Source organism: Anser cygnoides, chromosome 2 (assembly GCF_040182565.1).
Source record: "Anser cygnoides isolate HZ-2024a breed goose chromosome 2, Taihu_goose_T2T_genome, whole genome shotgun sequence".
Taxonomy (NCBI): Eukaryota; Metazoa; Chordata; class Aves; order Anseriformes; family Anatidae; genus Anser; species Anser cygnoides.
In genome coordinates, this window is record NC_089874.1 from 41,615,203 (window position 1) to 41,627,500 (window position 12,298).

General features: G+C 41.6%; 1 protein-coding gene across 4 annotated transcripts; it reads left to right on the forward strand.

Annotated features, from left to right (window-relative positions):
- Positions 1-824: 824 nt before the first annotated feature.
- On the forward strand, positions 825-7,370 carry OXSM (3-oxoacyl-ACP synthase, mitochondrial). Of its 4 annotated transcripts, XM_066991918.1 has the most exons (4): positions 946-2,108; positions 2,286-2,405; positions 2,826-3,843; positions 6,543-7,370. In XM_066991918.1, exons 3-4 carry the CDS (start codon positions 2,861-2,863, stop codon positions 6,943-6,945), a joined length of 1,386 nt encoding a protein of 461 aa, XP_066848019.1. In that variant the 5' UTR covers positions 946-2,108; positions 2,286-2,405; positions 2,826-2,860; the 3' UTR covers positions 6,946-7,370. The 4 variants fall into 4 exon arrangements, with proteins under 4 accessions (XP_047932053.2, XP_066848019.1, XP_013027470.3 ...); XM_048076096.2 differs by lacking the exons at positions 946-2,108; positions 2,286-2,405 and adding an exon at positions 825-876; XM_013172016.3 differs by having other exon boundaries at positions 946-2,405.
- The last annotated feature ends 4,928 nt before the right edge of the window (positions 7,371-12,298 follow it).

Consider the following 12,298-nt stretch of genomic DNA (forward strand, 5'->3'; position numbering starts at 1 on the left):
GAGCTTGGTCGCAGTCCAAATCATGCCCTGCTGTTTCAGCATCCAGAAGGACCAACTAAAGACTTTATTTTCGCGTGCATTGGTGCTGTTGGCCTATTTGTACGTGTTTTCAAGAGACTCCTATAAAGTCAGTTACCACCTTGCCTTGGTTTACCTCTTACGGCCCTTTTTGATGCCATTTCAGCATCTGTGTGGAGAAACAAACTTTTTTCCAGCTGGGGCTGGAGGGCTTCATAAAGGGCAGGTATCTGAGAGGTGCACGCAGCAGGAGGGGACTCAAGAGAGGACCTGGGGAACAAAGTGTGGGTTGAAAACTTGCGCCAAGGTGGAGGCAAGGTGGAGTGGAAGAATCACAGAATCATTCAGGTTGGAAAAGACCTCCAAGATCACTTGGTCCAACCACCCCCTACCGCCAATGTCACCCACTAAGCCATGTCCCTAAGCACCAGGTCCAACCTTTCCTTGAACACCCCCAGGGACGGTGACTCCACCACCTCCCTGGGCAACCCGTCCCAGTGCCTGACTGCTCTTTCTGAGAAAAAATGTCTCCTCATTTCCATCCTGAACCTCCCCTGGCACAACTTGAGGCCATTCCCTCTAGTCCTATCAGTGGTTATCTGTGAGAAGAGGCCGACCCCCAGCTCCCCACACCTTCCTTTCAGGCAGTTGCAGAGAGCAATGAGGTCTCCCCTGAGCCTCCTCTTCTCCAGACTAAACGCCGCCACCTCCTCCAGGCCCTGCACCACCGCCTCCGCCCCCCCCCCCCCCCTTCTCCCCCGAGTGGTACCGCCCGGCGCCTGGGGGGCGGGAGGACGAGGCGGAACCAACCACTGTGGGGCGGTGGCGGGGGGAGGGGGCGGAGAGCGTCCGGCGGAGGTAGGGGCGGCGGGACGGGGGGGGGAGCGGGAGAGGCTGCCCCTTGCGGCGGCGCCAGGGTAGGTCGGAGGGGGCCCTGAGGAGGGCCTTGGAGGCCTGAGGAGGCCCCCGTGTTGCCCATAGCTCGCGGGCTTTGTGCATGGCCGCAGATAATTTGACGTGGCTGGGGTCAGATCAGTCGTTCTCGTTATGTTGAGCCATCTGACTGCCTCCTGACAGCAGCTGTATGCGGCTGTGCGACGTGCGCGCCTTTAGTGACTCCTCCAACTATCTCTCCGCTCTTTTTATACAATCCAGGCTAACTGGCCAAATGTAATTAAAGCCGACTAATTTGGACCATGATTTAAAGCAGGCTCCTTTAAAAACCCCTGTGTACTTTTGTAACCTCTAATTTTAGCTTTTACTTGCTAATAGTGCTGCTATGCACGTTTGCTGCCATAGAGAAGCGCAGATCCTCGCTTCTCAACAGAAGTGCACGTGTCCTGTGACAGCACGTGGTTCCAATCCAGCTCTTTGTATTTTACCAAATATCTGGGGATGCTGTATTGCCCCTTTGATGAGGCAAAAAACACTTGGCTGTTGCCGAAAAACAGTCAAAAACACTTCTGACTGTTGAGCCTGTTGCTGTTTAAATAGTGTTTTGGCTGAAGACAAACCTTAGTAATTATTTTTACAAGGGTCCAATCACCCCTGGTGGAGGCAGAGATGAGAAGAGCCCTGAAACAGGGAAACTTACCCTCCTGTGTGTGTTTAACTTCTTGCGTTTTTAAGCATAGTGACTCTCCCAGCTGCAGAAGACTGGAAGAAAAATAAAAGTTAATTTCTCCCTCATCAAGATGGGCTGGCAAATGCCTACCGATTTAAAATTTGCATCAGCAGCAAATTCAGACCTATTGAAGCCTGTAATTGTAGATGTGCACAGAGCTGTACTGTAGCCTCCCTCCTGCTCTCGTGTGCCAGATGCATGTAATCAGACCAGTTCCTGATCTAGCTAGGGCCAGACAAGGCACAAGAGACCGGGGCTGTGGCACAGCACTACAGCTTTACTGCTTGGTGTGCTCCTCTCGCCAGAGATGTCCTGCCTGAAGTACTTCTGCTGACACTTGACATATTTCATTATATGCGAAGTCTTGTGGTGTTATGTTCAAGGGAGCTGGGAAACCTGCAGGCTGTATGCTTCATGGCTGCTGGCCAACAATTAAATAGTTCAAAGCCAGATCTCAGAGTAACATGTAAGTGCTAGACATGTTATTGGAAAAACTGTTCTGTCAGGAGAGTGTTTAGTACATCATTTATTTTTATACTTGTTTTTTCTTCTCTTTGATCATAAACATCACAATATAGAAATGTTAGCCTGCGCATAATTGAAAAAAGATTGCAATCCAAAATGCTTTTTTTTCAATTTGCAGCTCTTTCAAGGTGCTGTTGTGATACATCTTGTTCAAACACACTTGAGGTACTGTCCCCACCCATCAGAACTGACCGACTAAATGACCCAAGGCTGATGAAGCATAGGTGGAGATAGGAAGGTGAGGACACTTCCCCGAGATACTTAGCTGCACTAGTGGCAGCACCAGGAAGGGACTCTTGACTCCTGTTACCTAGCTTTCTAGAGCATCCTGCCTGGTTAAGATGATGGCATCCTTAGCATGATAGGGCTAGACATACACTTGCAGTTCTCCATCAGAAGAATGAAGATCTTTATGCTCATTGTTGATATCTCCAGTCAGCTGGGAGTTAAAGCCCTAGGGGGAGTTAATAGTGAGTGCTTTACATCCCCCAGCAGTAACACATACTATTCCTGATGACAGACACAGAAAGAGCATCCCTTTCTGCAGTGCTGAAAATAGTATTTCATGTAAAAAGCAGGTTGTTAACTTGGCAGACTTGGAATGTTTCTCACATTGGCTGCTTTATTGTTTTTTTTTGTGTCTTTTTGCCCTCCCCAGTTACAGGAATGTGCATGAATTGATTGATTTCCACCATGTTCTCGCAGTGTTTCCAGGATCTCTTAAAGACTGCAAATCTTCATCTCCGCGGTCTGAATTTGAATCTGCATTTAAGAAATCACAGGAGAGCTTTCAGCAAGTCACTGCCTGCTTGTCGAAGGAAAGTAGTTGTTACAGGTATCGGCTTAGTGTCTCCTCTCGGTGTGGGGACTCAGCTTGTGTGGAAGCGCCTTCTCCAAGGAGACAGTGGGATCACGTCACTAGATGGGGAAGAATATGCAGGCATTCCGTGTAGAGTGGCTGCCTGTGTGCCACGGGGAGACGAGGAGGGTCAGTTCAAAGAAGAGAGCTTTGTATCGAAGTCAGAGATCAAATCCATGAGTTCTGCTACTGTCATGGCCATTGGTGCAGCAGAGCTAGCAATAAAGGACGCTGGCTGGTCTCCGCAGTCTGAACAGGACCGCTTAACAGCTGGCGTGGCAATTGGAATGGGAATGGTTCCGCTGGAAGAGATTTCTGATACAGCTTCTTTATTTAAAACAAAGGGTTATAACAAGGTCAGCCCGTTCTTTGTCCCAAAGATTTTAGTCAATATGGCAGCAGGTCAGATCAGCATTAAATACCAGCTGAAAGGGCCGAATCACGCTGTGTCAACTGCTTGTACCACTGGCGCGCATGCTGTTGGAGACTCCTCTCGATTTATTGCCTCTGGTGACGCTGATGTCATGTTGGCTGGAGGGACTGAGGCTTGCATTAGTCCTTTGTCCTTGGCTGGATTTGCAAGAGCTCGGGCCCTCAGCACTAGTTTTAACTCAAGCCCTAAAATGGCATGTCGGCCGTTTGATTCACAGAGAGAAGGGTTTGTAATGGGAGAGGGTGCTGCTGTGCTGGTCTTGGAAGAGTATGAACACGCTGTGCAAAGAGGTGCTAGGATCTATGCAGAAGTTCTGGGTTATGGACTGTCGGGCGATGCTTGCCACATAACAGCACCTAATCCAGAGGGAGATGGTGCGTTCAGGTAAGAACCATATGTTGATTACTGTGGCTACTTTTTATGTTAATTATAATGGGCACCTATGTTTCTGTTACTTTATACTTTTCCTAGAGAAATGCTATTCAGTCTTGAATTAGTATTCCAAAAACCAAGAAACTCATCTGAAAATAATCTGAATATAATCTGAAAAACAAAAGAGCTCCTGGTAAGGTCTTGCCCCAGTTTTCCTTTGCTTTTAGTAATGGCCTGAAGGGCAGTTTTTGCTAGAATCAGCCTTTTTGGATAGAGTTATGAAAACCTCCTCTATGTGAAAATATTTTATGTTTGGTGCCCATAGCTGTTCATAGAAATGAGTCTTGTTTAAGGTTGTTGTGGTATGACAACCTTTTGAGGTACTCCCTCACCCTTTGTCACAGAGAGACCCCACTGCAAAAGCAGGTCCTGTCATTTGTTGTGTTACGGAAGGGGAATGGCATTCCTCAAGAAACGCCAAGTGATAAGTGCACTTGGAGAATCTAGTTTATTAGAATAATTACCATAAATGTCATTAGCATTAATTGTGACTATTGTTGTTCAGAAAAGATTTTGGCGTTTTGTAAAGGATGTGTTTAGACCATACGTCTCTGCTACAATCACATTTAAATACTTTGCCGTGATGCAGCTATCTGTTGGTGGACGAGTATAGCAGAAATACACTTTAGTACACTTTGGTAAGGTGGTAAAGCTTCATCATTGTTAATCTCATTAAAGAAGTTCACAAGTAGATGGTATTCATCTAATCTTTATCCCTGAACTAATTACTAGTTAAGTTAGATGTGTGTGTACTGTTTATGAGCTTTGTATGGGCCAAATGCTATTGCAGATACAGGAATCTCTACTAGTTTGCATTACCATGAATGTATGTGAATATTTAATAACAAAATTCAGTGTATCACTGTGCAAATAGTTCAAATTTCTACATGTTCCCCTAAAGGTATGTTTCCGTCTTTATTGAATTAACAGATTTTTCAAGAAGTGTAATATACCAAATCTCCCTCAGAGCTATTTGATTCATAGTTGATTGGTCTACAGACTTAGGTGGGAGTATTCAGGAGTGTCTTACTGAGATTTTCAGACTTTTGTTTACCCTTGAGATGATACAGCAATATCTTGTAACAGACTTTTTGTATATTTTATGATTGCAATAGCATATAAATTAAATTCACAATGGGAAGTAGCTGAAAGTTAATCTTGCTATCTCCAGAATGTAGAGCCTTTCCACACTTGGGAAGAGATAATACATTTTAATGCAATTTTCATAACAATATTTGGTTACTGTAGTGGCGTGTGAATTAAATATGAAACTGTATATGCTTCTCTTACTTTTCTGCAGGATTTTTATTTGCCACATCAAAAAAATTCAGGGAGATGTATTTTTCTGTCATCTTCTAAGAACTACTTTCACATATGTTGGAATGAACCTGCAGGAAAGGAGATTCAGAATTGTGTATATGAAGTGTGTTCTACACAATAATCTGTTACCTCCTTAAGTAATTATGTTCCTTGCAGCTTATTTATTAAACTAAATTAATGTATCTGCTTCCCTTACTGTTTATCAGTAATCTTTTTTGTGTGATTGTTGGCTTACTCTGTATTGATGGTGAGAATCAGTCGACTACAGCCTAAATTAAGCTGGATGCTTCTGAGAATAGAAGGCTGTAATGGAGACATTTCAATTTGTCCAGCAGCCTGTGCTACCCTATTTACTTAGTTTTCATAAATTTCAAAAGAGACAGTGGTCTTTTGTCCAGAGATGCTTAGTTAAAATGTGTGTGCAAGGAAGGGCATGTGACTCATCTCCTTTCTGTGGGAAAGCTGAGAAGAAACACAGTGTGGAGCGTATATGGAGCTGTATCTCTCTGTGGTTTTCTTAAAAAAGCATTATTTATAGAGGCAGTCATATGCCATGGGTCATTAGAACTCAGAATGAGAGATATGGTGTCAGAGTGGAACAGCATGATTTTCAGTAAATATTTTAATGCGCAGGAATTTGGCTATCTCCTTGCTGCTCAAGGGAAGGGAAGAAGATATCTCCTAACCTCTAAAAACATGCAAAAGAAACTCACAACAACTTCAGAATTTTTCCTTCATCTCCAAATGTTTTATTTGGATAGAGCAATTTTTCTTATTTTGTAATACTGTAAATATAAAGGTAAATAAAATGTAAAGACTAGGGAATCTTCCTTTCCCTTACAATGCCAAGGGGATTTCCTGCAGCATTGTACTGAATGTTACATTGATGTCAGCTACACTAGAGAAACTTCACTGAAGCGAACTTAGGTTTTTGTAATCATTTCAGGTACTTATTTCTCTCTCAAATGTTTTCAAATTTTGCATTGAAAAGAGTCTTTGATATATTAATGTAATCCGTAGAGATAGCTTGTTATATCTTTTTTCTTGCAACTTGTGTTTTTCTCAACTGAGGAATTTAATCAGCAAATTTTTAGCAGCAAGTCTGATTTTGTAGTGGACCTTACCACTGCTGTATTTCTAGGGTGGCTAAATGTGGATGTTAGTTTAGGTAAATGAACCCATCTCTTGACATTTACATTTCTAGTAAAGTACGTTTTGCAGATTTTTGCATTTGTTAAATGTTTTCAAACACTGTAGATTTGCTTTTGGTTTGTACACGTGACAAAAATATAATGGGAAATGCAGCATTCTGTCTTTTCTTTTTTTCTTAGGTGTATGTCTGCAGCAATAAAAGATTCTGGAATCAAGCCTGAAGATGTAACATACGTCAATGCACATGCAACTTCTACACCTCTGGGAGATGCTGCTGAGAATCAAGCGATCAAGAGACTTTTTAAAGATCACTCACGTAACATTGCAGTTTCTTCAACAAAAGGAGCAACAGGACATCTTTTGGGGGCTGCAGGAGCCATTGAAGCAGCTTTTACTGCACTGTCCTGTTACCATGGAATTTTGCCGCCTACTTTAAACTTAAAACAAACAGAGCCGGGATTTGATCTCAATTATGTTCCATTAACAGCTCAGGAGTGGAAAACTGCAAAGCGGCGTATTGCACTCACAAATTCATTTGGCTTTGGCGGTACCAATGCAACTTTGTGCTTTGCAAGTGTTTAACTTGCACTGTGCATGTTATGAAAAATGGCACTCAGTCATTTTCTGTGCTGCCTTGGTGTATTCGGTAATCTTTTCTCAGCTTGGAGACTTGATACATAAGAACTTTACTCACCCCAACACTTACATCAGTAATTCTTTTAGGAAGATGGAATTTCTTTTACTCATTTTAATAAAAATAAATACAAGAACTATTCTATGTGTGGTAAAGAAGTTTTTATTCTTCGCTAGAAGGGGAGACTTGTATCAACTAATCTGAATAGCACTATTTTGTGAGAAGAGGATCAAGGTGATGACAAATATCGTATTTCAATGACATGATGCATTTATGACTACTGTATCTCTTGTCTCTGTCATTTTTTGGGCCAAATGATTGACTTCTTTTTCTGACTTGCTTATAAAATTAAATGCAGATATGAAATTTCAAATGTGGATTTTCTTTACTTCATTTTCCTCCTTTTGTTTATCTAAATTCATTTCCTATGATGTTCTTTTCAGCAGTCAAGATGGAGTACCATCTGGCTGTGCATATGGATATTAGTTTTATGTAGTGAAAAGAGAAAGTGGACGTTCATGCATTTGGTAGGCTCTTATATCTCATCTCCTGAACTATCAGCTGCTGTAGTGAGGCAGCTAGTGCTCTTCTTTTGGCATTCTGTCTGCAACACTGCTCAGCGTGCACTGGTAGTCTGTGTTAGACACTGGAGTGGGAGGTACTGCCTCTCATAATCAGAGAGTGCTGCTAATCCGCAGTATTCTGCTTTTAGTATTGGCAGGAGTTCTGATGATGGTGTGATCTCAAAATCCCTTTCGGGCAAAAGATACCCTGAGTATCAGTGTAGGTTGGTGGGGTTTTCTCCCATTTTGGCTGGCAAAAAGCCTTACAGAGTACCCATTGTATGCCCACTATACTTAAGCTCTAGATTGCCAACATCTCATCTAAAGCATAAGAGTTTAATTGTGTCCTCTGCTTTTATTTTAATGTACCATTACAATTTAATTTAGACTTGTCTGGTTTCTGAGTCTGATGGTTTAGTTTTGAATAAAAGAAGTTGTGAATGCACAAAAGCAGTAATGCCAGTTGTCCTTGAAAAAGAAGATGAGAGCTTTTGGTCTTCCAGCTCCTTGTTCAGTTTCCAACAGGTCGAGGAAATCAACTCGGTGTTTATACCAGTCTTGATGTGTATGGAGGAGAAAAAATGGTACAAGGATATCAAAGTCATTGGAATATGGGTTATGTAGTGGAGTTTGTTAGTTGAGCTAGACAGAAAAATTCTCACTGATATTCCTTAGCAATCTCATTTCTTGGTAGCTAAAAATATGGATTCTAAAGAAAGGTATTTTGACACTTTTTAAATTATGCAGAATCCAAGCTATCAACAACTCATTTCTAAGATTGTTAGTCCCTGTAATAGTTGAAATATATGAACAACTAAGGCAGAACCTACTGTGTCTCAACCTGATAGAGTGATCATTTAGAAAATAAATAAAAAAGGCACTACTGAAAGTATGAGGCGTGTGGATGTGATGATTAAGAGTGCTCAAATAAAGAAGTTATACTGAAAGTTTTGCAATTGTATTGCAATTTACTCAACATTAGCAACCCATTGATCAATCTATATTTTTACTTAATTAGAATAGATTTTTCTTGGGCATTTGTCACAGAAATCACTCGGAAACATTTATGAAAGAGGGATGTTGGCTAACAAGTTAGGACTGTACAGTTGTGACTAGGTGACTTACTGCATGATGGTACAAGGTTTATGACTGAGCTCCCCTTTGTTACTTCTTCCATTTGTAATTCTTTTTCACCATCATTTTTCATCATAAGTCATTGCAAATGTTGTAGAGTTGCACACATTCTTCCGCACAGATGACATTCAGGAAACAATAATACAGGGGTGACAGGATTTCTGACAGTGGATCACATAACATGAATGGGAACTTGGAGGTTTGACCAAGTGCACAGTTGCAGGTGGCTCTCCAGTGGCTCTACTGTGAGCACTTTGGTCCAGTTAAAAAGTTTCTTGTTAACTTTATTCATTTCCATATGTTATGTTACTTCATTAGTGATGATGAGGAACAATAACAATGAAGTACAGAATCATAGAATCATATCACAGAATGTCTTGGATTGGAAGAGACCTTGAAGATCACCCAGCTCCAAGCCCCCTGCCATGGGCAGGGACACCTCCCACCACACCAGTTTGCCCAAAGCCCCATCCAGCCTTACAAGGGCAGAGCAGAAGGGGACAATCCCCTCCCTTGACCTGCTGGCTACTCCTCTGTTGATGCAGCCCAGGATGCAGTTGGCCTTCTGGGCTGCAAGCGCATGCTGCTGGCTCATGTCAAGATTTTCGTCCACCAGAACCCCACAATCCTTCTCTGCAGGGCTGCTTTCAGTGAGTTCTTCCAGTGTGTACTTGTGTCTGGGATTGCCCTGACCCAGGTGCAGCACCTTGCATGTGGACTTGTTGAACCTCATTTGGGCCACATTGGCCCACTGTATTGGCCCTGGCTTGTATACATGGACCATATGTCTTCCATGTGGCATGGAGATAGAATTAGTAGATGATAACCATTTTTATTTTGAAATTTTATACAAGACTAGTGAGGTAGATATTCAAATATGGGTTTAGCAATACTTACACAGAAAGGAAAAGACTCCTAAAACCCACGGTTGTTCATCCAAAATGGAAAAATAAAGCTGGCCAAATTTGGAAAAACAAGGAATCTTTTAGTAAAAAAAAAAAAAAAAAGAAGAAAGAAAAAAGCTCACAAAAGCGTACACAATGAACAAATCTGAAGAATAAGAGCAAGAAAATGAAATTAGACTTGAAACTGATATATTGATGGGGGTTCTGGTTATGAAATTAGACTTCAAACTGATATATTGATGGGGTTTTGGTTATCTCTTGCAAAGAAAAAGTAAAGGAATTTGGTTGTAGCACCAGTATACATCTTATCCAAGTCATACCTTGATGGCACAGATACAAAACATCCCTAAGGGTGTTATAGTTTATAAAAACAGGTTTTATTTTTGCAGATGTTAGCCTTTGACCCATGCAAGTAGAGACAGATTGGCTCGCTGAATTTAAAGTAAATGACATATAAAGCAGCTATATCATAAGTAAATTTCATTCTGGAAAGAGACTGCTAATGGGCTATCATGAGGCTTAGCAGTACTCTTAAACCTCATTATTTATATAAACGGTCAGGATGATGATATGAAATAGCATAATTTTTACATTTGCTGTCTTTACTGGGTAGAAAGAGAAAATGATGAGAAAAAATGCAGTCAGAGAATGATTAAGACTCTTTCAGAAGCTGAGCTAGTACAGAACAATGCAGTCCAAAACAGATTAATGTAAAATAAGCCTGCAAGTGAAATAGCTTATTACCAGAGGGAAAATGTGAAAGCATATTACCAAGACAGAGTTTGGGAATTTGCTGTGGGGAAAAAATATCTGCAAACCTCTTAGCCTGTGGTAATTAATAGTAGTAGTACAATAAATGAGAATCTGGATTGCATGCAATATAAAAGGCAGAATATAAAATTCAACATTACTTTCTGCAAATTACATGCAAAATGAATTAATTTAAGGAATCAGCCTCTAAGAACAAGCTAGCAATAGGACTGTGAATTTGGAGGAAATCATGCAGTGAGTTTCTTCTGGAGATAATATTTTTTCAGGTAGTTGTAAGCAGGGGTGGAATTTGGGAAGACTAGATATTGCTGTGTTACTGTGGACCTGAAGTACAGTCTAGCAAAACTCCCCCAACTTTATTACATAGCTACAGACCTGTAATTAATATTGTGACAGAGAGAAATGCTTCCCTTTCCCTTAGCTAGCAGAGATCATGGCCTCAGGAGTGTTGGATGCAGACTCCTGTGTACCAACCACAAAAAGACAGATTGTACCATCACACAGAAAAATAAAACGGAAACTGAAATGACTGAAAAGATCTTTCACCCCACTTTATCTCATTGCAATTTGATTTTCGGCTGCAGGTAACCTTTAAACCATGAAAGCTTTGTGGGGGTAGCTATCTTAGATAGTATCATCATGGATAATTTTAAGAGGCATAGATGTAGTTGTAAACAGTGTGCCCTGTAGGAATCAAGATTTATTAAAAAAAAAAAGAAAGAAAAAAAAAAGGCCCCAAAGTGGAACCCTGTCTGTTTGAATGTTGTTTGTTCAGGCTACATTTTTACGTACTTGTTTGGAGTCATCTCTTTTTTCACATACCCCACTGAGCTGATCAGGGACTACTTACTGCTAATTACTGCTTTATTATGGTAGCTGTGCACATAAAAGGAAATGGATCTCTCCCTGTTGCTGAACTATGAAACAGGCAAATTGAATAACATAATAAAACAGAATGCTTTCCCTTAAAACATACCCTTCGTCTTAATAATCAGGAGGCATAATGGTCCAGAGTTTTGATTCAAAAGGCTTAATGTTTAGCCTCATCAGCTTGGTGTTACTTATAGTTTGATAAGCAAAGCCTGGAAATGTCAGTAGTGTCCTTGCAATGACACCAGGCAGCTCCCTCAGCACTTGCCAGTGCATCCCATGAGGGCCTGTGGACTAGAGGCTATCCAATTCATTTAAATGTTCTCTAACTTGATCCTCCTTCACTGAGGTCTGTCTCACCCTGGACCTTCCCACATATTTTGGAAGGGTTGCTGAAGGCTGGTCTGACCAGTAAAGGCTGAGGCAAAGAAGGCATTCACTACCCAGGCCTCCTTCTTGTCCTCTGTGCCCAGGTTCCCTGCCCCATTCAGCAGCAGGCCCATACTTCCTCTCCCATCTTCCTGTTGCTTTCTTGTAGAAAGCTTTCTTGTTGCCCTTCACCTCCCTTACAAAGTTCAACTCCAAGCAGCCTTTGGCTTTCCTAACCCAATCCTGAACACTTAGGCAGTGTCTTTATATTCCTTCCAGGTCACTTGTCTCTGCTTCCACCTCTTCTGCACTTCTTTTTTATGTTTCTCCTTGTTCAACCATGCAGGCCTCCAGTCATCTTTGCTCGACTTCCTGCTCTTTGGGATGGGCTGATCTCCAGCTTGAAGGAGGCAATCTTTGAAAACCAGCTAGCACTCCTGGACCTCTCTTCGCTGTTAGTCTCCCATGGAGTTCTTCCAAGCAGATCCCTAAACAAACCAAACTCTTCTTCTGAAGGCCATGATTCTGTTTTTGCTTTTTTCCATCCTCCCAGGCTCCTGAACTCCATCAACTCAGATGGTGGACTAGGACTCAGATCAAAGATCTCCATTCAAAATTTTATGTAATTCGCATTCTTTTGGGTGACTTCATCAAAACAGGCCAAGCACCTCATTTTGTAATTCAGATTG

What these genes read in the sequence shown, in the direction of transcription:
- OXSM (XM_048076096.2), top strand. Translation starts at nt 2,861, where the DNA reads ATGTTCTCGCAGTGTTTCCAGGATCTCTTAAAGACTGCAAATCTTCAT. An exon ending in GAGGGAGATGGTGCGTTCAG is followed by an intron (nt 3,844 to 6,542) that starts GTAAGAACCATA and finishes TTTTTTTCTTAG; the next exon opens with GTGTATGTCTGCAGCAATAA.